Here is a 24,472-nt window from a genome sequence, read left to right as displayed (position 1 = left end):
ATAAAACATGACCTATAGCACAAAATTTGCAAAGCCTATCGTAAAGTGATACAGAAAATATGAGTCTAAGCGAGATGCATCTTCAAAATCAAATATGTTCCATCCGATACCAAATGTCACTATTTGATCAAGCTGTTAAATTTGCCGTATCTGTTACCACAAATCCACCTGCCAATGTTGATTGAAAATGGGGGTTGCCACAGCCATTCAGGCCTGGGAAATCCACAGTAATTACACTAATGCGGCACCCTCTCAGCGGGCTCATTTGTTTGGGTTCCAAAAGAGCCGAGCAGATGGTCCCCCGGGCCCAGCCGTCTTCCATATTCATGAGATGAAGTTTGACCCCGTCGGCGCTGAAGGGCTGACCTCTAACCTGGACTCTTGAGGACATCAATAGGGTATGGAGGATAGAAGTGAGAGAGGCATCCCGGCCAGCACCCCAACCCCCGCCCGCATTGCACAGCTGAACGATCGGCCCTCAGACTGAAGGCATTTGAGTACGTGTGAACGCCAGACAGACCCAATCCAAGTGAGCCTTAGCACGAGTTCCCAGGCTCTGCAGGGGCGTTGTCTCTGTTACAAACATCTGTCACCATCACGACAAGTGTAGAGGAGTGTGTGGGACCTTGTGCGCTAGGACAAGAAGCATAGAATCAAACTAATGATGTCACAACTTGTCAACAGTGTTCCAAAGCTTGGCAGGGAACTTTGACCTCTGAGCTGGAGGCTTGCACCTTGGGGAGAAGGTAAATGTAAAAGGCCAACCAGAGCACCAAAACACACGGGCCTAAGTCATAAACTCGATTAGCTTACGAGGTGGTTTCCTTTCAAAGCCTCAGGCAGCGCGCCTGCTGAAACGCAATCAGAAGCTCTGACCTACATTCACAACCTACAGTAAATTTCAATATTTGTTCGCTGAAATTAAATTAATTCCCAACAGGTTTCTCTCAATATAACAGCTTCTGCTGTACTGTATGCATGTGGATGTTTGATTTTTCGTCCATACAGATTTTAGCCTCTGTATGCTGACATGACATAACCCTCATCTGCCCTGGACCTTCAAATACAGGAGAGCTAACTGATGTAACTTAATACTATACAACCAATTCGATTCCAAACTCGCCTCAGCTAGCTGGTCAACAATAATGCCAGCGTCACTGAGTGGGAATGTGAATGATTGTTCATCGACAAGTAAAGCAAAGCAAAGCAAATTTATTTGTATAGCGCATTTCATACACGAGGTAACTCAATGTGCTTTACATCATTAAAGGCATTTAAAAACAAAAAGATAAAACATTTAAAATGGGATCAGAACAATAAAAATGACAAACTAAATATAAAAAAAGACAAAACTGCATACAGTTCAAGTAATCTGATCAAAAAGTGGATATATTCTAAAAAGCATAAGAAAAAAGAAGAGTTTTCAATGTTTTGAAAATATTCCATTCCATTCCCACATTTATGTGCAGCATTATAGCTAAATGCTGCTTCTCCATGTTTGCTTTGGAAACTGCACTCCACTATTTGACCTGAGTCAGTCGATCTCAGAGCTCTACAGGGTTTGTATTCCGTAAGCATTTCTTTCATATATTTAGTGATTTATAGACCAGTAGCAGAACTTTGAAATCTATTCTAAAGCTGACTGGAAACCAGTGCAAGGACTTTAGGATTGGAGTTACATGCTCTGACCGCTTTGTTTTCGTCAGAACGCAAGATGCAGCATTCTGAATGAGCTGCAGCTGTTTAATACTCTTTTTTGGGAGTCCAGTCAGAAGACCATTACATTAGTCAAGTCTTCTTGAGATAAAAGCATGGATGAGCTCTTCCTGGTCTGCTTGACACATACAAGCCTTCACTCTAGATATGTTCTTCAAGTGTCTCACGATGGGCTGGCATCCACTGTAGCGTGAACCCCGCCTCTCATCCACATGTTTTTAATCTTAATTTTGAACAAATGAATGACAAAACGTGACTTTTGGCTTGTCCAATCAGGGGTCACCACACCAGTCACTTGCATAATTTGTTTGACATAGTTTTTAGACAGTTTACAGATTAAAGCCAATAATCTGTTCGAAAGCCAAGTCAAGACTAGGGGGTCTAAGTACAGAAAAGAACTGTCCTTGAAATTAGCTATACACATTCAAAATTGAACACATCACTCAATGAATATTCGTAAAATAATGGACCTTAGGTTCCTGCCACCTGATTATACTGCAGCACCTCTGTTTGAACTTGGTATCTGTTCGCTTCAGTGGTCTGCATTTGGACTTTTTCTTCCAGCGCCTCATAGACCCAGTGTGTGAGGACCAAGGCTACACAGTCAATATCCCATCGATGTTGTTTGGTTGGGGCAGCGGTGTGATCGATGAAGCCATTACACGGAATCGGAGGCCTCGGTTGCATGGGGTGGGGGGAACACGAGGTAAAGAGGTGGTAAACGATCCCGCAGGTGTAGCAACAGGAAACGCTGCATTAAACCCGTAATGAAGCATTGAGAGATGGCAGCTTTTGCTGTTAGACTGCCATGCTGGAAATATCATAAAACCGTATGTAGCATCAATGACATAGGTTCAAGCTGTTCCAATTAGCAAAGATCTGCATGAATAGTTAACCCTTGACCTCACATCGTCACATCTGTCAGTTCATCAACCATTTAACAGCTACGCCTCAGTAAACTTGGATTCGATGTCGTTAATGTCATTGAAGACGTTAGTCGAAATACATGCGCTTGTTTTGCACGTTATTTATTACCCTAACAAACACTCTAAAGTTGATGTTCATTGGATTCATTTGCAATGTGCCACAACGTGTCATCATTAAGCACGCAGGCAGCAGACACGTCGCGCAAGCTTAGTTTACCACCAAACAGATGAAGATCAACCAACAAGTCAGCTTGTATTGTTTAAAAGAAAAAGAAAAAAAAAGAAACATTCCGCAAGGTCACACTAACTGTCGATCAGGGGCCCTCTTAGTGATGATTGAATGGTTAGGATTTGTGCCCCCACGTCATTGATAAGAAGGAGGAGAAGGTGTCAATCAATATTCCTTCCGCTCATCTATATTCATAAAGTAATTCATATTCATCAGTGGTTATGCAGCACTGATTAAGGAGTTTGCACATTTCTGCACATTATCTGTGACAATGAGGAGTAGAGATGACATCCTCTACATTGCGGTGCACTTTCAGAGTTTTGATAGGACAATAAATCGCTTTGGAAGATTTTTTTGCTCAGAACGAAAATATTCAAAAGCGTGTATTTATAACACATCCATCCATCCGTTTTCTGAATTGCTTATCCTCACTAGGGTCACAGGTGTGTTGGCACCGAGCTCAGCTGATCTCGGGCGAGAGGCGATGTACACACTGAACTGCTTGCCAACCAATTTCAGGGCACACATAGACTTGAATCAACCTAGCATGCAAGTACTCATAATTCAGAGTACCCTCTTTCTCTTTCTCACTGTTTTTTTAGGCATTGTTAACAATGTCTTTGACATTGTCCATCAAAAATGAGCATTATTAGTTTTGAATAGGGAGATGTTTTTGATTATTTTAAAGGCATGAAAATAATTAGATTTCTTTTGTCTGCATTTTGTCTTCTGTTCCAACAAATTTCTCTTTCAGCAATAACTCTGTGAAATCCTAGATTCATCAGAGCCAGAAAAGAAACAGCTACTTGTTGTCAGGGAAGACACAGGAAAAGAAAAATGTTACTTCTAGTTCAGCTCTTTTTGTATTATTGCATCGTTACATTTTTTTATGTGGGGGGGGGGGCAGCAGCTGATAAACAACACAATCAGTACAATAGCAGCTCTTGCGCCTTATTATTAAAACATAATGGGAGTTTACCATATGCTATAGCTGACTGGGATTAATAAGACCTTCATTATCTCAAAGTGAATTGTATTAGCATATAACCAGGAGGCATTTACAAAGTCATGAATATCGATCTACTTGCAATATCATTTGGTAGTGAACAACAGCGTGAAAGTAGAGGTGACATTTGTCTGGAGAACCTGCGGTGGGCTTGCAGGGCACATTTTTTTGCTGCAACAGATGTTCACTCCTTGTTTGCTGCTCCATCAAGGATGACATTCAGTCGCATTGTTTCAACCTTGTTGAACTGCTGGAAAAATGGAGCTGCAGATGCAAGTAGACAGTCAAGCAGGAGGTCCTTTGGCACCAGTTGGTACAATGAGTTGACCTTGAACAAAAAGAGTGAGGTTCTGACATGGATCGGTAGGACTTTGAAGACGGATTGTCTCTCCTATTTTCATAACCTAAAGTGTCAGATATGGTCATCTTACAAGATCGGCATTGAATGATGGGAAGAAATTTAACCAGACATTTACGGTGTAAAAAGCAGCTCAAAACTAATATGGAGAGTTCTAACTGCCATCATTCATGACACCTACCTCATGAGAACCTGGTAGAACCAGTACTAAAGAATTTACTTTTTGTGGTGTTTGCCCTCTTTTGGCATTTGTTGCACTTGTTTTTAGTTTTTTTAAATAACTTGAAAAATTATACAAATTACGTTAAGTCATGTTTTTGTATGATCCAGTTACGCATAATGAATTTTGTTGGTTTAACAGAAAAAGACGCATTCATTCAAAGATATAAGATTGCATGTCACCATTCGTGTTATTTCTCATTGATGCATCACAGTGCACCTGTCAGCCCCCAAAGTTTAAAAGTGTCTGTATACCAGGGGTGATTCTAGGATCAGGGCTTTCGGGGTGCTTAGCTCCCTTGCACCTTGGCTATCGTATTAACACTTGCAGAGCTAGCGTCTCTCATTCCAATTCAAACAAAGGATCGTGGTGCTGTTTCTGACCACCTGAAACATTTTCTAGCTCGAAAAATAGTGTCAGCTTACTCCCACCTCGCCATAGAAACAGTGAGCTGTGATTAAATGCAGCAAAAATGAGGAGTGACATTAATAACACAATGATGGGGGTGAGTGGTTTAAATTCGGCGCAGTTGGAGAAAGATTTTTGTAATTTTGCATTTTCATGGTTAAAATATTATGTTTCAACCAAGTACTGTGTATTGTGACACACTTTTCTAGCTCATTTAACTAACTTACCCTCACCCCTAACTGACCCTTGGACATTAAAAAAATCAAAAATTATAGGAGCATCAGGGTTGAATTTGATTCTATTTAGGGCTGCTTGAGCGTGCCTCAAAATAGGCAGATAAAACTGTAGTGTAAATCAATTTTTAAGAAGTATATAAACATTTAACAGACAAGTCTATTCGAACTGACTTTGGGTCGAGAGGAGAGGCACATCCTCGCATAGTCGCCAGCCAGTTCCAGGGAATATGTAACAGATCATTCATTTAATCTCACATTGACAGTTATGGACTAGACTTCAATGAACATGCATTTTTGGGAATGTGGGACGATGCAGGAATAGCCAGAAAAAAATGCTGTAATCATGGCGAGGTCTTGCAAAATGACACACAGGAAGCCCAGAGGAAAGATTCAAACCCAAGACCTCTCAACTATGGGGTAAATGTGCTTATCACTCGGTCAATAATTATAGTGCCAAGTTGCAGACATACTATCAGAAATTAGGGTTAGCATCAATAACATTTGCTGGTCAAAAAAAGTTGCAAACACACATTACTGTGATCCAGCGCGGGACACGGTGGACTCTATGATGTGGGGTCACATGGAGAAGCCAAGTGACCAATCGCCCTCTGGGCCGATCCATACTGATCATGCATCATATGTCCTGCTCCTCTGGTCAAAGTTGTGCTGGAAAAATTGATGAATAATTGATTTGCCTCTTAATGGCTGCATTTACAGTAAATGTGGAACAAAATGTGTTGGAAATCTGATGTTTTTGGTGCTTGATTGCTTGACCAACAATTGTTTTAATTGTATTCATTGATCCTCAAATGGAGCTTTTTGTCTGACTTGTCAGAACATGGTCAGCTTTTGCGTTCTTGTTCCAGGCTATTCACTCAACACGACTGTGCGCTGACAATGGCAGGGAAGTCATGGGCTCAGCACGTCAACCTGCTGCTAACATTATTCCTGCAAACCTAATTAACTGTATCATAGCATCATCTGCAATCCTTTGAACATATGGAAGGCAGCGATGGAGTGTGAAAGTATAAATATTTATGGCCTCCATTCACTCGTGAAATGACAAATAGACAGAATTAGCAATTCAAATGCTTTGGAACGCTGCAGACAAGCTGAAAACAGTATTTAAAAAAATATTGGTGGTGTTCCTAGCACGTTTTTTTTTTGCAGGAGACTGTTTTGGATGTATCTTATGAAGGTAGTAGCTGCAGGTGCCAGCAAATCTGCATTACATTATGTTCTTCTCCTCCTCCTCCTCATCTCATCATATCTTGCTCCCCAAAACTTTTAATGAGTCCTAATCTGTGCGTGGCAGTGATTAGATTTAATGAGGCGCCGACAACCTTGCGTTGCCACAAGTCAGCTGCTGCGCACACATTCATCAGTGACGGAACCTTGGACTTCAATTCAGATGCAAGTGAATATAAGATTAAAGCACTCGTGGTTTATTTTGGCTTTTTATTTCATTTCAAACCCCGCTGTTCGGCGGGGACGTCAAGACTCGATTGGGAGGCTTTCATATTACAATTCTGTAGTCAAATTTTGTTCTTTTAACTCCCAGGAGCCCGAGCTCCTCCAGGACATCAAAGCTGTCTGTGAAGACAGAACAGGAGCGATGGAGGGTTGAATCCAGGTAGCAGAGACGCAAAGACAAAGCAAGTATCTCAGAAGGTTGTTATTTATATGGTGGCAAATAGCTGTCTATCGGCAACATCTTATCAAAATGGATTTTGGTGCTTACATTACAAATGAATAAAACTGCATACGAGTGAGACAAGCAAATAAATTATCCAGAGCTGCTCTCACAACCTGACAAGTGATTGCATGTTCATGATAAATACTGTGTATTAATCTCCCGTGGTGCATTTACAGGCTAATGTCAATGAAATACCAATTTTATTGTATTTGTGTTTCATCTCCATATTTGTTCTCGTATGAGAATCCGCAGTGTGGCTTCATTGTGTAGCCGTCATTCTTTGTTCGCACGAGCCATTGCCTGCACTTTGTAATTGACAAGCAGGCCTTTGTCAGACCATGAGGTTGTTAGGGGGTTGTCAGTGCGGTGGGGCTGAGTGCAGCCTCTTTGTCCGTAATGAGCTCCTTCAGCGTATCAGCGCTAAGTGAATGTTTTTGCAAACTCAAACGCATGCAGCGTTGCCATGATCTCTCCTTGTCCTTGTTCAGGGTCATGCTCAGCTGAAACGTGCTCTCATTACGCTGTGTGTGTGCGCGTGTAGGTGTGTGCGTGTGCGTGTGTGTGTGTGTGTGTGGTGTGTGTGTGTGTGTGTGTGTGTGTGTGTGTGTGTGTGTGTGTGTGTGTGTGTGTGTGTGTGTGTGTGTGTGTGTGTGTGCACCCACCGAAAGAAAGCAACTCACTTGGACTCACTGACACCGCCCTCAACTGCTTTAAATCTGCCTCATGGTAAAAACTGATTAGCTTTTCGTGGGAATTGCAAGGTCCACGACACACACTGTCACCTCTGCTGTCTGCCAGGGATCAGTCCACTCCTCTAATAAGCTTATCTGACCAACACCTTTCACTCGCCAACCAACCCAGTCCATCCATGCATTTTCTATATTCCTCTTCTGGTTACAGTAGGAGCGCTAGCCTATTGCAGTGGACTTGAAAGGAGGATCATATTTTTGACCAGTCAGTCAAACTACACTTTTGCTTAATGCATTGAGTGGGAATCGATAACATAGCATCATCATCTCATGCGGGCATTGAAGGCGCCGCAACTTGATATGGTGGTGCCGGCGAGAACATCGTGATCTTCTGTGAGGAGACAAAATTATCATATCATATTGGAATGAAAGTGCACATTTTTTGCAACCCCTCTACACCCAAGCAATTTAACAGAAAGCTTTAATTTCTCTTAATACACACTCAATTTTTGTTTAATCTTTCTGAGGAAAAAATTGCATATTACACACGAAAAATTATGTGAAATTAATACTGCAAATGTGACAGTCAACGAAAATGCCCCATGGGCCAGATTAGAGAACAGAGTTGGCGTTACGTGGCCTACCGGACATATTTTACCCATCCATAGTCTAAAGAGTACTTTTACATCTACACTATCATAATAAGACTGGCCTAATTATAGGACTCCAGGATGACTTCTCATACCAATGTCAAGTCAAAAAAGTATCATCTGAAGTATTTTAAGGTCCCATATTTTGGCTATTCAAACCTCCGTGGAGTGACTCTCTATTGCAGATTTGGTACCAAAGTGTCAATTTCATTTAAAACAACGGATTGGTTTTGTCATATGAGTGCCCAGAAAAGGCCCCTCTGACAGCTACTTCTGTTTGACCCAGTTTTGTATCCACTTTGTCCATATTTGGCTAAGACCGCCCCCTCTCCTGATCAGTGGTCTCCCTGTAGGAGACCCATCCTTCACTACATGAGAGAGCAGACGTGTCTGTTATGTTGAGAGCGCTGGCTTGGGGGCGCAGAGCTAGGCGGAGATCACCACAAGTGATGTAGATAAGCTTGAAAAAATGTTGGTTTGGTAAGACACAGAACCATTAAAGTCCTTTTTACAAAAGCAATGACAAGGATACAAACCCAATAAGTATTTTTTTAACACATGCTACATGCGGAATCTGTCAATCGAAAGAATGAAAACTGCAAAGATTTGATTCTGACCACAACTTAATGAAAAATACACAAACATTGAAGGAGAAATGGTTGTTTATTGACCAATAAATTGAAGGGAGACTTGAGTCATGTTGTTGCTCCTTCCAAATGAAGTGATAAACGAGTGAGAGTTTCTGAATGAAGGCGATGTGTCTTGCCCATAGGGTGCATATGCTGCCATACTGTTTAGGATCAATGGACAATTACTTTGAGCTTTTCAACTTTTGGCTTGTCCAAAAGTCACCACTGAGAATCACTTTCATGTTTTTTGGGGTGTGTAGTTTTTACTCCTGCCCTGACACCACGACCGCCTGCCCAGTCCTTCTCACATTTCCAGTTCACAAATGATCAGCTATTCAATCTGCACTATGGATACTGCAATTTTAATGGTACATTTTATGATGACCATACCGATCCCAAAGCACCACCACTCAATTCCTGTATATAATCTTATGTGTGGTGAATGGGATATAAAAAAAAAACACTGGACGCTAAGTGAGATGATAATTCTTTTTATCTCCAGCTCCACTGTCAAATGAGCACAGCTTCCTCTCTGGCCTCTCCTCTCATGAGAGGAGCCATTTATCTCTTTCTCACTCGCTCCCACAAATGGACCACCACACCACCTAATTCAGCAGTGGAAAAACTACAGGTCTGGAACAGATAAGATGGAACAGGCTGAGGTTCTGAGGCGTGGACCCGCAGTCCTCCACAAACTTGGGCGGGGAGGATGACATCGAGCATATGGGCAGAAGTGTGTTTTAGTTTGAGCTTCCATTCAAGGGGAAAATGTGCATTTGAAGCAAATGCAAGGTACCGTATATCATTCGCACATAACCAAGAGGAATGAAAGGCCGTGAAAGGGGAAGAAGAGCTCAGATCGTCATTGCTGCGGTGTCCTCGTTAAACGGATTAATGACCTAAGAGTGAGAAACTCTGAGTTTTGGGGGGGATTCAATTTGTCAGACTTTATTTGGTGGGACGATAACATCAAACGAGAAAGTAGTGTTGAAAATGAACAGCAAATCATTGTCAATAGATGAACTTTGAGATGGTGTTGTGAGTTTCTTTTTATACTGAGCATCATTTGTACTGAAACACAACCAAACGATGAGCGGGTCACATCCCTCTGAAGGCCTGGAGGTGCTGGTCGTACTGGTCAGCGATTTCCCGGGCTGTGTGGAGCTGCTTTTCACACCACTTCACCAGAGCCTGCTGCAACATCTGCACACGAGCACCCTCGAAGTGCTCAATCTGCCAAAAAAAAACAACTTACATTAAGACAGTATGCATATAAATTCTCAAAATGATGTAGTCCAATTTTGGTGCTATACCTCCTGTTTTGCCACTTGACAAATGTGATCAAACTCAATTTCTGCTGCTTTCTTCACCTCCTCCAACTGATGAACATGGATAGTAAGTCATAATTTGGCAAGTATGTACAGAGGAAAAAAAAAAAGATTAGATTAAGGGCAGATGTCTGTTGCCTTTTGTGTGAGTTTAAGCACGCTTGCACATGCAATACTCTACTGACACATGTTGGCCAAAAGCTGTTATTGTTCCACGTGGACAAAACCACTCACAGGAGCTTTCTTGACTGGCTTGGCCTTCTCTGCATTCTTTCTGGTAGTTTCCAACTCTACTAGTTTACAGGTCCTTCTGAAAAGCATGTCCTTAGATCAACACAATAGTGTGACTTGTTAAAACCTCACAAAGTGTCAGCATTTGGTAATGATTACATGTACAACATGATATACTTTTTCTGCTTCCTGGTAGCGTGACTCCAGATCCAGGCCGATTCCGAGAGTGCTCACGTCGTTTTCAGCAACGCTGGTCATACTCTTCTTCAGGTGCAAAACAGAAAATAAACAAACTAAATGCATCAGGATCATACAATGTATTATTTTTCTAGCTCTGGAATATTAAAAATTACCTTCATGGACTCAAAGATGTCTGATAATTTTACACAAATCCTACATGAATACAGAATGCAGAATTAATCAACCTTATTTTTCTACCCAAACTTTGTATGCAAATTATCACATTATGTCCATGTGACAGTCTTGAGGCCAGTGGAGTCTTACTTTGAAAAAGCTGCTTTGTCAGGATCATCGCTGGATTCCACACATAAATGCAGGGCGGCTGCAAAGTGCCCACAGGCCATTGCTATTTCTGGATAAACACATGAGCGGATCAAGTACCAAAACTGGTGTCAAGTGGTGGACCCCTCAAATGAATGAATGAATGAATGAATGAATGAATGAATGAATGACAGAAATTGTCATCAAACTACTGTACCATTCTAATTGCTTGGTTGTGTTTGATTTGTGGAAAATTTTATTGGGAAAGTTTAGCACTACATTTTGTTCACAACTCAGCAACTTTTCCACTAATGCCTGTCAACCCTCAAGAGCTGCATGCAGCAACTCGTGCAAAAAACTTGCAAAAGTGCATCTGGCAATCTCAGTGCAAAGGCAGGGTAGAAAATCCTTCTAATTTTTTGCAGAGGCTATTTGTGTTATGATGGAATATAGTTTCTTGTGATGGATGGATGGATGTGTGAAATTGGATGCGTACCACTAATGACCCATCAACACATTTTGTCATCTAAATGTCTTCTGAATAAATATCCTCATAAAGTACCTTTGGGATTTCCTAAATTCCCCCAAACCCCAACCCATTGAATTCCATAGTCATTGTATGGGGTAGATATTAATCTTTTGCAAAAGCATATTGATCGGGTAATAATAATAATAATAATTGCAGCAGACGATGCCAATGCAAAATACATGTGAGCTTGCAGACGGCGGACATTTTGGCAAATGTTACCATTTTATGAGCACATGGTGGTGCTTCACTAAATAACATGATTCAGTTAGCAAGACCGTGATGTACTGTTAAACAAACACATATCCATCCATCCATCCATCCATCCATCCATCCATCCATCCATCCATCCATCCATCCATTCATTCATTTTCTTAGCCATTTATCCTCACAAGGGTCGCGGGAGTGCTGGAGTCTATTTCAGCTGTCTTCACCCAGGAGGCGGGGTACACCCTGAACTGGTTGCCAGCCAATCACAGGGCACATGGAGATAGACAACAGTCACACTCACAAGCACACCTAGGGGCAGTTTAGAGTGTCCAATTAATGTTGCATGTTTTTGGGATGTGGGAGGAAACCGGAGTGCCCGGAGAGAACCCACGCAGGCACGGGGAGAACATACAAACTCCACGCAGGGAGGGCCGGGATTAAAACCGGGTACCCAGAACTGTGAGGACAATGCTTTCCAAATCTGTCATCATGCTGCTAGAAACACATTATACTGTCCAGAAATCAAGAAAGACAAAATGCTGATGGTAATGTTACTGAAACCATCAGGGGGGTTCTCAAAAGGGAAGATTGCAAAAAACGATGGGGTTGACAGCAAGGGACACATGCAAAATAGTCAATATGACGACAATAACAGGATCTGAAATTGAGACCCGACACCTATCATTGCACTACTACTGTGTGTGCAAATGCTTGACCACTAACCATAAGACTTCTGTGTTTCATTAAAAAATTCTTGGACTTTTTGGACAGTCCCTGTTTTTATTTCAGTATTCTTTTTTTTTTCATTCAAATATTGTTATAAAAAAATCTTCAAATGAGATGAAAATGATTTTAAAAAAGTCTTTTACTTAATTCATATTTTAGGAAGATGTGCGGCATGATCTTACTTTGCTCAGTGAGAACCACATCGAGGAATTTCTGAAAAGGAAAAAAAACCTGAATTAATTAAAAAATACATTTAAAAGTGTGTCTATATTGTACTAAAGAAGAAAGTCGGCGAGCAAGTCACCTCCACTGCATTTCTGGTGCCACCAGTTAGGGAGTGATTGATGTCCCGTTTAGTTTGAAAGAAGTCATCAACATCCTGCATAGGCAGTCAAGGAAATGGTTAGAAAAACACACGACCGAAATGCTGTCAATTCCAAAAGAATCCAACTTGATGACCTTGTGACCTTCTTTTCTCATCTCTTCCACAGCTTGACTCAAGCGGTTGAAAATGTTTTTCCTGGCTCTCTGTCGACCAGGCGGCTGGACATAAAGACACAGATTTAAAGCGACTTTCCCGGAAAACATTTTAAAACATAACATACAGAATTGACATTTACAGTATTTTGAAATGAAGGCTGTGTGAAAATGTCTAGATATGGGTTCTTTACATAAATATACAAAAAAATAATTCAAATGGGTCCATTCAAAATATGGAAAACCTTGGAAAAACAATTACGGTCCATCTGTCTCTAAAGTCCTGGTAGTAGCCTTTCAGATGCAATCCTTTTAGAAGAAAAATGACACCGGGGACTACATTAAGAGTGTTTGTTGGAGGTTAGGAGGAGCAGAGTAAAGAAATTCATCGGTGGGGATCGACTGTGGCTGCTGATGTCGCACCCGTCAGCCGCACAGGAGTGCATCGTCCTGTTGAAATTTAAAGGAGGGAAAATCTTCCTGGCGGTGCAGCTAATGGCTCATGAATGTTACTTCTCTGGAGCCTGTGAAAGAAGGTACTGTACTTATTTGATTGATTGATAAAAGTTCCCGGGAGGTGGGATTTTCAGGGCATTTATAAACATGTACACAGCATCTAGAAGTTGAAAGATTGTTTCAATAATTTAACATTTTGTAGCCTTTCTTTACACACTTTAACCCATTCATTGTCCATCTTGTTTAAAGGACTCTTTTCCGTGATGTGTAAGATTTACAAATGTTTTTGTCTGTTTGATTTCATTTGAAGATGATGACTGTGCGTGTCCACATTGTGTAGTGAGTTGGATATTAAATGTTGCAGTGCAGGAGTGAAAGCTACAGCTTGCAAATGTTTCTGGAAGATGAGATGAAAGATCACGGGAAATTGTGCCATGGGAGTTGACATTAGATATCTCGGATGGGTTGGAGACCATTTGCATCTGTTTTTATTTACATTTACACAACATCCCAGTTTCATTGGAACTGGGGTTTGCACATTGTTTATACCAGGGATCTCAAACTTGTTTTTGTCACGGGGCACATTGTAGTTACAGATCCTTTCTGACTTTGAAAACATAAAAATCTTTAATTGGCTCATCATATTTACGCATGAAATTTATGAACTAGTTTTGAAATCAGAAATGGGTTTCTCAACCTTGTTCGTATTTGGTAACACAAAATTGCTGTTAAAATCTCGTTATCATTTATGGAATGTGACAATTTTAAATTTTGGTCCAGATTTTGACAAGAATTATGGAAGTGGACACACAATTTGCCTTTGCAGGCCACATAAAATCATTTGGCACGCCGGAATGGACCCCCGGGCCTTACATTTGACACCTGTGGTTTATACCTTTTCGACAATAGGTCCATCCACCCACTTTCTTAGCGGCTTATCCTCATAAGGATCACAGGGAGTGCTGGAGCCTATCCCAGCGATCAATGGGCAGGAGGCGGGGTACACCCAGAACTGGTTGCCAGCCAATCGCAGGGCACATGGAGACAGACAACTGTCGCACTCACAATCACACCTACGGGCAATTTAGAGTGTCCAATTAATGTTACATGTTTTGGGGATGTGGGAGGAAACCCACGCAGGCACGGGGAGAACATGGAAACTCCGCACGGGTGGGTCCAGGATCAAACACGGGACTTCAGAACTGTGAGGCCAATGCTTTCCAGCTGCTTCGCCGTGCCGCCTTGACAAAAGGTATTATTCATAAATCTAAATATTTTTTTCCTTGCATTTATTTAGACTGTGGAAGCAGAGATTGTGTTGTGGTTGGCCAGGACGAGCATCTCCAGTTCAGTACTCACTTCGGAGCTGGTGAGGAAGATCTCCAAAGCTTTGTTTTTCTGCAGTAGGTTGTGTGCCGCTACCTGGTGGAGGAACGTTTCCAGTGCTGCACTGTAGGGCTGCAAATTCCCCAAAGCAAGGAAACCTACAGACAGACTGCACTCAATATCCCACTCAACAAATCAGCTCGGGTATGATAGCTACACTTTATTTTCATTCATTCAAATGTATTACAATATGTGTTTGTTTTGTTTGTGTTTGAATCTAGACTTTCTTACCGAGCTGTCTGGCGGCCTTTGCTGTTGGATTCATCTGAGCCTTTACAGGAAGAGGAGGAAACTTGGCAGGAAAATGGGAAAACAGTTTTTCAATGACTCATTGTTTTCAAATGCAACGTTGAATTTCAGTGTTCTCGATTGATTTAAAAGGTTTGACGATGCGGAGGTTTGTAAAATAAGAACATATTGGGGGGGGGGGGGATGACAACACTAACTATAACTCCCTGTATCCCGGGCACATCCTCCTGAGTGAAGAGGTGCTGCTGCAGCCATTCAAAATCCTCATAGGTCCGGTCCACATGGTACTCTCCCGTCCCAGACAGCTTCCCCCCAACAAGAGACAAAAGAGTTAAGCTTGTCATCCAACCGTCTGATTTCACAAACGCTTTGACCACAGCATTAGGTACACTTGCAGCTGGTGCTAAAGTTCAGCCTTTGTAGAGATCACTTTTGGCTGACTGGCGCTGTCAGAGAGGTATTCATTTAATGTTTACAACTCCATTATGGTTGTATTTTTCTCAGAGTTGTAGTTCAACTGCACAACGCCATACTGAACGCGGAAAAAGCCAGTGAGGATATGATTTTGTCGTTGTTGTTTTTGCTTTTGCCAAACTTTTAATTTCATGTAAAAAAGGACAGCAATGGACAAACTTATCACAAAGTAACTTAGAACTATCTATTATTGTGTGAAGAAACACCGTTATACAGCCCCTTTGATTCATGCCCTGCATATAACACCATCAACAAAATGTATACCTAACTACAGTACACCAGAGAGTAGAAAAACCTGACCAAATCATAAGCGGAATGAAGCCATGGAAATAAATATTCGCCTCTGTCATGCCCAAAATATTTGCTCTGGACCAATATGTGATTTTTAGTTTGTTACTTATCCAAATGTCCTGAAGGCTGGTTCACAAATGCGAGTATTTATAATACCCTTTAAGTTAGAGGCATGCTAAAATCAAGACTGCGACCCTTCTTCTGGGATATAAAACGACAGTCACTAAGATACATCAGAGAGAGGCCGCCGCCTGCCAATGGCAGTTGTACATGATCCAATATCATTTATTTTTCCCCAAAAATATGATTTGTCCTTCATTAATTGCCGTGAGTATATCATCTTTGTTAAACCGGGCACAGATTTCAAATAAATTTGTGAGCACATTGAAACTGGGTGATCATTTCAGTTCAATACTTTCTGCTTGGTGGTGTGCTGTCCGATTATTTCCCACTGTAAAATATGCGCTTTGGCTCAATAAAGTTTGTAAACGCTGACTCTAGTGTTTTACAATGGCCCTGCCTGTGGCCCTGTTCCAGGTCCACAACCTCAGACCAGTCGGGGGCTATATGGGGCTTGGTGCAGGCCCTTTTTGCACAAATATCGGTCTTTATCTCCAGATGTTTCTTGTTTAGCAGACGTTTCCAGGAGAGCATCACAAGTTCAAAATAAGTCATCTTTGCAAGTTTGAGCCATTAGGACGTCGGTCATCGGTGTAAGATTTATGATTGAGACGTCGTACAGTGAAGCACAACTGAGTTTTGTATTTTTTGTAGCAGTCTGAAGAGCTTGCCTCATGTTTTCCATTTCTAGTGCATGCAGTTACCGTATGGAGTTTTTCTTACTTTTTGAGACACAATTAGAAAGGTAAGTCCATCTCCATCCTGCAGCACCTCTGCAACCTTGACACTGTGACCATGAACACTCAGAGAAGTCGTCTCTTCTTTCACCTCTTCCTGTAAAATCAAATTTAAATCAAGCGGTGCGTTAAGAACTCCAGAGTGAATATATAACATTGTGTTTCATTTCAAAGTGGATAAAAACTTCACATTGGTTCCCTAGACGCATGCAACTGTGCAAATGCTTGTCACATGACTCTCAGAGATTGTCATAAAGAGCATTCTCAGGAAGACTTACTCACCATCATGGTCAAACTTGTGAGCCAATGTTTTCAATCTTGCTTGTTTTCTGTTTCAGAGAACGCTGAGAAGTCTTTGTTTGCTCGGGTGGAGACACGCGTTAAAGCTCGCAAGATCTTTTGTCAGCTGGCTGCAATGCGCTCGAGGTCTAACTGCTGAGAAGGCACAGGATATCCTTTGGGTCAAAGTGCACGCTTGGCTTGATGAGAAATGGACTGCGACTGTCCTGCATCTAAAGTGCTAGCCAAGGGGTGGGAAAAAAAAGGGAGTAAATGGTGTGTTAGTCAGTAACTCAAGACTTTTGACACACCCACATGGGAGAAGGGGGGGATGACAGCCATATCAGCGACTTGTAAAGAACGGTTGAATTCACATGATAACCAATAAAAGAGGCAGGACAGATAGCTCCTGAAGACAAAATAACACTAACTTAAGGGTTTAATATGACTTTAGTGTGACACACACAAAATATAGTCCATAATATTGAAAACGCACACACTTAAATAAAGAGTTTGAAAAAAAACATCTACAAGTCGTCTTCATTTTTATCCCCAACAGGTCCATCAAAACTTTAGTAACGGTTTGGACCTCCTCTTGCTCTCCACGTGAGAGAAGCTTCAGAGAACGTGAATCACCTTGCCAAAAAATGTCCAAAAATCTGAAGACGTTCTCCGCGTCGTCTTTTACAGAGTTCAAAGTGGACTTATTTTTCAGTAAGGTGTCTTGGGCCAAAGTCTCATAGAGACTTTTCTTGTGCTTCTTGGATGAGCAGCGAGCAAGCTTAGGGACAAATGGAGGGTAGACAGTTTGGAAAAATTCTAAAATTCATGCACAAAAAGTCCTTTAATGACTCTAGTCACTCAACAATTTTCATTGTTGTAAGTATCCGATAAGAAATATGGCTGCAAGAAAGAGTTGGAATAAAGGTGCTGTCCACTAAATGTAATAGAATATGGCCGCACAACTGTTAAAATGTAGTTTATTACAATCAAGTGTGAACGTGCAAAGGTAAGAGGTAATGTTTGCCATTTGTTCGAAACCAACTAAGTCTAAGATGAGCGAGTTTTATGAACCTTGGTCAAGTTTGACACATAATAGTCCAAAACCCATTAAATTTGGAACAATCCCAAACAAAAGGTTGATCTATAAAGGAGGTGCTGGTTAGAATGTCTGCCTCACAATTCTGTCACTGGTAGTCCTCCTTCCTGCATGGCATTTTGACTTGCTTGCCCGGACTTTATGTGGATCCTTTTTCTCAAGAAGAAGAAGAAGAAGTGTCTACCTTCTTTTAGTAGGTTCAGTTCTTATTGTGACAGAACACAGTATTGTGTGGGATGTCATAGACCAGTCAGAATGCTGTAAATTGACTCTCCACGTGAAGGAACTCTGCTTGGATGATAGCTAAATGAATAAATGGCGTACACAAAAAAATATAGCGTGTTTATATCGTCACCATCACAGTGCCCAAAAGAGGTCAATACTATACCGATTTTTGCTATTTGCGACAGAGCTCAGCCCCTATTATCTGATAATAGTTTACTGTATTACTTTTTTCATTGCAATGTATTTTGATGGCCAACGCTCTTAGACACAGGGGGGCCTGTATTGTTGGGATGTAATGGTTATTTTATAGTTTATAGACTACAAAAGTGAAGTTTGCACAGTTTTTGCTGAGTATTAGGCTACAGGTCAACTGTCAAACATAGTAAGATGGTGCAGAAATGATTGGTGTGGTGCTTACTTTCTTGTTTGCAAAACCGTTCCTATCTTTATCTGGGTGGTGTATAACGGCAAGTTTTTTTTTGTTTGTTTTTTTTTTAATCTGGCCCTCACTTATGCAGGCTTTTAGCAGGGTGTGCTACTGTGTCTAGATACGACCATTTTTTTCTGATTCACAAACAAACAAATGCTATTTATTATTATTTTCTATTTTCACGTGGGCAGTTCTAGCTGCCTCTCACAACCCCGTGGCTCAGTATTTTAATTCGACAGCTCCATTAACTTCTTCCAGTAAAAGCTGCCATATACAAAAATCTTTTGCAGAGGAATCACCGTTCGTGCCACTTGGGGGCAGAAAAGTACGCCCGCCACCGGGGAGAGCACCCCAGAAGAAGAGCCGTGGTGGTGGGTAGTTAAAGCAGCAAAACAGCACGCAGACCTAAAATAAATTCAAACACTGACGTGGTCATTTTAAAGTAAAACAACCGTTTTGAGTATCAACAGTGACGTATTGCAGCGTGACAGAGCCCTTGCTTTGAGAATTCTGCTGGCTTCCAATCGGTAAGGCAGCCTTAGCATTCAGCGAGCTATCAACTAGCCTTGACTAGCTTAGCGTAACAAGTACGACTCTATGAACCAACTTTGCTTATCCCCAGAATGTCCCGGAATGAAATGAAGACAAAAACTAGTTGCATGTGGACTGAGAAATGTTAATGCCAAGCAAACGTTTGTTCAAATTTTTGATAGCTCATTTCGATAAGCTTGTAGTACATCGGGGAGGCTAGCGTGCATTGTTGACGTTGTTTGTATCGCTTATTTTAAAAAGATATTTAAGACGGGGATGTTAAACTCTCTGACACGTTATAAACTAATTTATTTTGGGCACTGCAAGGTAACTACGTGCAAACCAAACTCCTTCTGTTTTGCGAAATGAGTAAGGGGGGGTTGACATACATTTATTGTGTAACTGTTTAAAGCTTTCCTTTTTATGAAGGTGCAACAATAGTGCTTTGGGAAATTGAGAAAGTGGACAAGTGCATTAATATTTTGAACGCAGTGAATTGTGGTTCAATAGAAATAGTAATATGGTAGTATGAAAAGCCAGAGGAGAGTTTCATTGCCCTCTTCAAGTTCTCTTGCACATTGCTACTTAGTTGTTAGGGTGTGTGTGTGTGTGTGTGTGTGTGTGTGTGTGTGTGGTGTGTGTGTGTGTGTGTGTGTTTTTAAACTTGAGCTTTATGCCATTTCAAGTTGCAGTTAATTTGTTTACAAAGTAGATGTATGGCTGGAGCTCAGTTTGAGGTGTGTCAGAAAACTTCATGGACTGGTCCGAGAAGATATATTCGACACCCAAACTAGAAGTTTTCCCTGACATTGTAGGCCGTACAATCGTCATTTTTGTCATTCATTTCATGAGAAGAGGCCAGAGTTGCGGCAAGACAACTTAACCATGACAACTCTTGTGTTTACAATGCCTTCAGCATCTGACAGTTCCTGGCCGAGAAGAACATTGGTCTGCTGGAGCAAGCTCCCTACTGATCTGACGTCGATCAGTATGATTTTGTTTCCTACTTTCCCAAGCTCAATGGGTTCATCAAGGGAACCTGTTTTGAAGATGTGGACAATGTCAAGATGTCCGTCTGTGACAATGCAGCTGCAGAGGAACCTTGGACAATCCTTCCAGTAGTGTATGCGTGTTTGGCTGAGAAGGCTTTTAAAATTAATTAATACTCAAGGGGCTTTACTTTAATGGATGGTTTGGATTTGAAGTATCTCTTTTGTGATACCAGTCCTGAAACGTCTGACGTTTGGACTTGTATATCCTATATGAGAACTATAATAATTACGCCATCTTGCAAACACTCCCTATATTTGAATACAGTGAAGGTCCATTTATTGCTGGGGATATGATCCAGACCCAACGGTCATAGGTTCAAATGTGTGATATAGACTATATGAAGTGTTTTTTTTTTTTTTTTTTTTTTTAATTTATTTTTATGATGTGCTGTGTGGTTGTGGAGTTAATAGTGTGTGAGAGTGTGTGTGGGTGCAAGCTCTGGCCAACCAATAGGAGCTCCTATGTGGCCCATGGACCTTGAGTTCAGCATTTTTTTAATGACTGAACTGGATTGTCTTTGTCGGTCTTCATGTGTTGTAACTTTTATTTATTTATTTTTTTAAACCTCTCCTGTACAACAGCTAACCAATAGAGTTCATGCACCTACGTCATAAAATCACATGACTTTTGGTTACTTCGCCTTATTGCCGGTCAAGCTAAGCATTGCTCAATGCTAAGTCAGTTGGAGACAACACAGAAATATGTCTTGTACCACGACGGCCATAGTCTTGTCCGATACCGTCAGACATTTAGAAGGTGAAAATAAACGACGGTACGTGGAAAAATGAGATAACTCGGGATAGAGGACCCATATTTAATGCCAAAGTCGATGTTTTCGCCGATAAGAAATTGGACTGTTAATTCGCTTCTGCTTGTTTTGAACAACTGGATATACACATGGATCTGGTAAGTAAGTCGTCGGGATTTACACGAAAAAGTTTGAAAACGTACAAAAGTCTGGACGCATACGAATACTTTGTTGCTGGATCTGTTCACATCAGGAATAAATCCCACAAAGTGACGGTTTTGATGACTTGTAAACGCAGAAGTGTGTTCGGCGACACGTTAACCTTTGCTGGAATCCATCAGTCTTTTCAGCTAGTATTCAGTACAAATACCAATATTTAAATAAATCACCCCTGGTTTTACACAAACTCGCATTCATTAACGATGATTGACAAAAAAATAAGAGGACGGAGTCGTCTACATGGAACGTACACGGAAGCGATTGCGGGCACACTTAACCTCCATAAACCTTTGCAACAGACTTTTTTTTTTTGGAACATGCATTGTTCTCAAATGATCCATGTTGGCATTATAAATACTTTTTGGTAATTTGAAATTGAGAATAATAATTCCAACCTGAAATGAAGCGATTTCTACACAGTAGTGTGTGTATTTTGGTCGGACACCATCCACCGAAATCCATCGATATTTTCTGGTCTTTTCAGCTGGTATTCCATAAAATGATCTCTTTGAATATCGATCTCGTCTTTTGTGACAACCAACAGCACAACAGGTCTTGGGTATTGTAAAGATTCTCCTCTGGTTCAATGTCTCCCACAATCTCGAGCAGCTCTGTTTGACCGGTAATATGGCACCGTGAAATAGGTGACGTCACATGCACGAGCGCTATACTGAAGGCCTGGTCAGAGCTGCCAGAAAACCGCAGAGAAAAGGGGGCAGCCTCCGAACCTGAACTCTTTTAATAAAGTCTAATTATGTTCTTTTATTTATGTTACAGTTCTCAACGGGAACAAGTTGGAGCCAAGAGAGTAATCAATTCATGACTTCCCTGGATGTAAAGTGTCACCAGAATACTGCAGACCTCATACACATGAGTGCTGTTTTCTTCTCGAGCTGGGCCCAGCGCCATGCCTGATCGGGACGGCTCCTACCTGTCAGGTGGTGGTGTGAGTAGTGGGAATCTGAGCGAGGAGGTAGGACCGGGCTCTGCTTGTGCTGCAGAGGGTAGAGGAGGTTCAGGAGGGGGTGTTGGTGGCATGGGAGGAGGAGGGGTGCTAGGCAACGGAAACAGTTGTGGCAACGGTGGCGGCGCCGTGCAAGGCGCTGGACTGACACCGGACGGCGTCTGCAGGGATTTCATACGCAATGTCTGCAAGAGAGGGAAGCGCTGTCGCTTCAAGCATCCCGATTTTAATGAGGTACCGGACTTGGGGGTGCAAAAGAATGAATTTATCTTCTGCCATGATTACCAGAATAAAGAGTGCTTGCGCTCCAACTGTCGCTTTGTACATGGAACTAAAGAGGATGAGGACTGTTATAAGAAAAGTGGAGAGCTGCCGCTTGAACTCCGAGGAAAGGTTGCGGCACGGCTTGGCCTCTCACCAACAGATCTGCCGCACAGCAGAGGGGAGGTCCCAATTTGCAGAGACTTCTTGAAGGGAGAGTGCCAGAGGGGCAATAAGTGTAAATTTCGCCATGTCAAAAAAGACTATGAATATGAACCTGCCAGGGTGGGAGGGGGTGGTGTGATCGGGCCTGGTGCAGGCACAATGGTGAATGCAGGAAGTGGCGTGGGTGGTGGAGGAGGTGCAGGGGGAACCTGCGGGGGGATTCCGGGACTTGTAGGAGGTGTGGGTGGCAATAATATCATGGGGATAGGCTGCCCAAGCTTGGGTGGTTGCAGAGATCCAAGCCTGGCTGGAGTCGGGAGCGTTGGTGCCGGAGGAATCAGCGGCTGTCTGGCAATCGGCCCCACGGGACAGAGGCGGTTCGACAGGAGCTCGCTGTCGGTGTACGACCCCTTGCTTGAGAGCGGCCTCTTTGATTCCACAGCGTTGGACAGCTCACTAGAGCACACCGCTCTTCAGATCAAGAGGCGCCGGCTGGAAAGCCTGCGACTGGCAGACGGGAATGTCGGTGGACACTATGACCTCGGAGTCCAGGCCGCTTTGCCCACGCGGCCTCTGGAGTACAGGTTCTTGGAGGAGGAAAACAACCTGCTGAGGAAGAGAGTGGCTGAGTTGAAGAAACAGGTTAGAATAAGCATCCAGTATCCAGATAAAATTAATTAATTAGCAAGGATCAGTGACCAATATTTGTTCATGTAGCTGAAAATGATAATCACATTCTGATGAAAAGGACTTGGTTGCGGCAATCATGACTGTTACACTTAATTTACTCTACAAGGGAATCATAGTTTGTTTCTTAACGAGAAATTCTACTGCCTATTAATTGATATCCTCTCATCTTAGGTTTCCAACCTTATTGCCACAAATGAGGTTCTCCTTGAGCAGAATGCCCAATTCCGAAGTCAGGCTAAAGTGATGACGCTGTCCTCCACGCCTGCCCCCGCTGAGCAGACTCTGGCAGCCCCCGTGGGCGCGGTCAGCTCCTACAATCACAGCATCGCCCAGACTCACACCACGCTGAGCAGCACCGGGTTGCAGCCTCGACCCGTCACCCAGCAGGACCTGGTGGCGCCCACCGGCGCTCCCGCAGCACCCCCCACGAACGCCGCACCCCCGACGGCGCCGCCTCCTCACCTGAACCCAGAAATCACCCCGCTGTCGGCCGCTCTGGCGCAGACCATCGCCCAAGGGATGGCGCCTCCGGTTTCTATGGCGCCGGTGGCCGTGTCCGTGGCTCCGGTGGCCGTGTCCATGACGCAGCCTCTGCCGGGCATCACCATGAGCCACGCCACGACGCCCATGGTGTCGTACCCAATCGCCAGTCAGAGCATGAGGATAACCACTCTTCCTCATATTACCTGATAATTGGTCAAAACATGGCCCGTAGCTTCCTCTAAGGGGATTTTAAAACGGACTCTATTGGTGCCGCATTGATAACAAAAAAAAACTATATAACAATACAAGAACAGGACTTGATTTAAAGTAAATTATTTTGAGAATACATTTGAAACAATACATGTACTAAATTGGCTCATCATTTTGCGTTTGTTCAGTTGGTTTGATCATTGGCCCCCAATGAGGATTAAGGCAGTTTCCTCCGGTGGCTGCTGGTCTTTGTCAGTTAAAAAAAAAAAAAAATCTATTCTTGGGGATGAAGAAAAAACATTGTTTCTTATTCCAACTTTATTTTTTTATTCAATGTTTTTTTCGTGTGTTATTGTGGTAAAGATTTTTTTTCCTTGTAATTCTGCTTTTTAAATGTCCCTTCAGTGATGTGATTCCCCTCGAGAGGGCAGCGTAGACACTTCTGCGCCCTTATTTCGAAGCTTTATCAGTGACTGAATAAAAATGCGCTTTGATCATTTTGACTGCTGTGCACAAAAGAGAAAAACTGTTTTGGCTGAAAAGGGAAGATCAGAGTTTTGTTAACGATAGCTAGCTATATTTTGTGTGGCTATCATTTGCATACTCCCCGAACTGCGACCGTGCAACAGCAATGTGGGTG

At 42.3% G+C, this 24,472-nt stretch overlaps 2 protein-coding genes across 2 annotated transcripts; one reads left to right on the top strand and one right to left on the bottom strand.

Moving 5' to 3' along the window:
- Positions 1-8,800: 8,800 nt before the first annotated feature.
- Positions 8,801-16,993, bottom strand: si:dkey-28n18.9 (sorting nexin-32). Its single transcript, XM_061833744.1, has 14 exons — positions 16,758-16,993; positions 16,462-16,572; positions 15,051-15,158; positions 14,836-14,896; positions 14,578-14,702; positions 12,745-12,828; positions 12,590-12,664; positions 12,468-12,498; positions 10,827-10,914; positions 10,676-10,715; positions 10,500-10,586; positions 10,326-10,415; positions 10,077-10,142; positions 8,801-9,996 (listed from the first exon to the last, which is right to left on the bottom strand). Exons 1-14 carry the CDS (start codon positions 16,761-16,763, stop codon positions 9,862-9,864), a joined length of 1,107 nt encoding a protein of 368 aa, XP_061689728.1. The 5' UTR covers positions 16,764-16,993; the 3' UTR covers positions 8,801-9,861.
- Positions 16,994-18,837: 1,844 nt separating this feature from the next.
- On the top strand, positions 18,838-24,335 carry zc3h10 (zinc finger CCCH-type containing 10). The gene is made up of 3 exons (XM_061832128.1): positions 18,838-19,035; positions 21,837-23,091; positions 23,311-24,335. Exons 2-3 carry the CDS (start codon positions 21,967-21,969, stop codon positions 23,827-23,829), a joined length of 1,644 nt encoding a protein of 547 aa, XP_061688112.1. The 5' UTR covers positions 18,838-19,035; positions 21,837-21,966; the 3' UTR covers positions 23,830-24,335.
- Positions 24,336-24,472: the final 137 nt, after the last annotated feature.

This window comes from Syngnathoides biaculeatus, chromosome 10, assembly GCF_019802595.1.
Source record: "Syngnathoides biaculeatus isolate LvHL_M chromosome 10, ASM1980259v1, whole genome shotgun sequence".
Classification (NCBI taxonomy): Eukaryota; Metazoa; Chordata; class Actinopteri; order Syngnathiformes; family Syngnathidae; genus Syngnathoides; species Syngnathoides biaculeatus.
Note: the sequence above shows the minus strand (reverse complement) of the source record. Positions and strands in the feature narration are given on the sequence as shown.

Bases quoted from the DNA above. Each gene is read 5' to 3' on its own strand.
- si:dkey-28n18.9 (XM_061833744.1), bottom strand. The intron at 12,665-12,744 runs GTCATCAAGTTG...CTGCCTATGCAG, and splicing joins TGAGAAAAGAAGGTCACAAG to GATGTTGATGACTTCTTTCA. The intron at 10,143-10,325 runs GTGAGTGGTTTT...CATGTTCATCAG, and splicing joins AGCCAGTCAAGAAAGCTCCT to TTGGAGGAGGTGAAGAAAGC.
- zc3h10 (XM_061832128.1), top strand. From the start codon at position 21,967: ATGCCTGATCGGGACGGCTCCTACCTGTCAGGTGGTGGTGTGAGTAGT. The intron at 23,092-23,310 runs GTTAGAATAAGC...CTCTCATCTTAG, and splicing joins TGGCTGAGTTGAAGAAACAG to GTTTCCAACCTTATTGCCAC.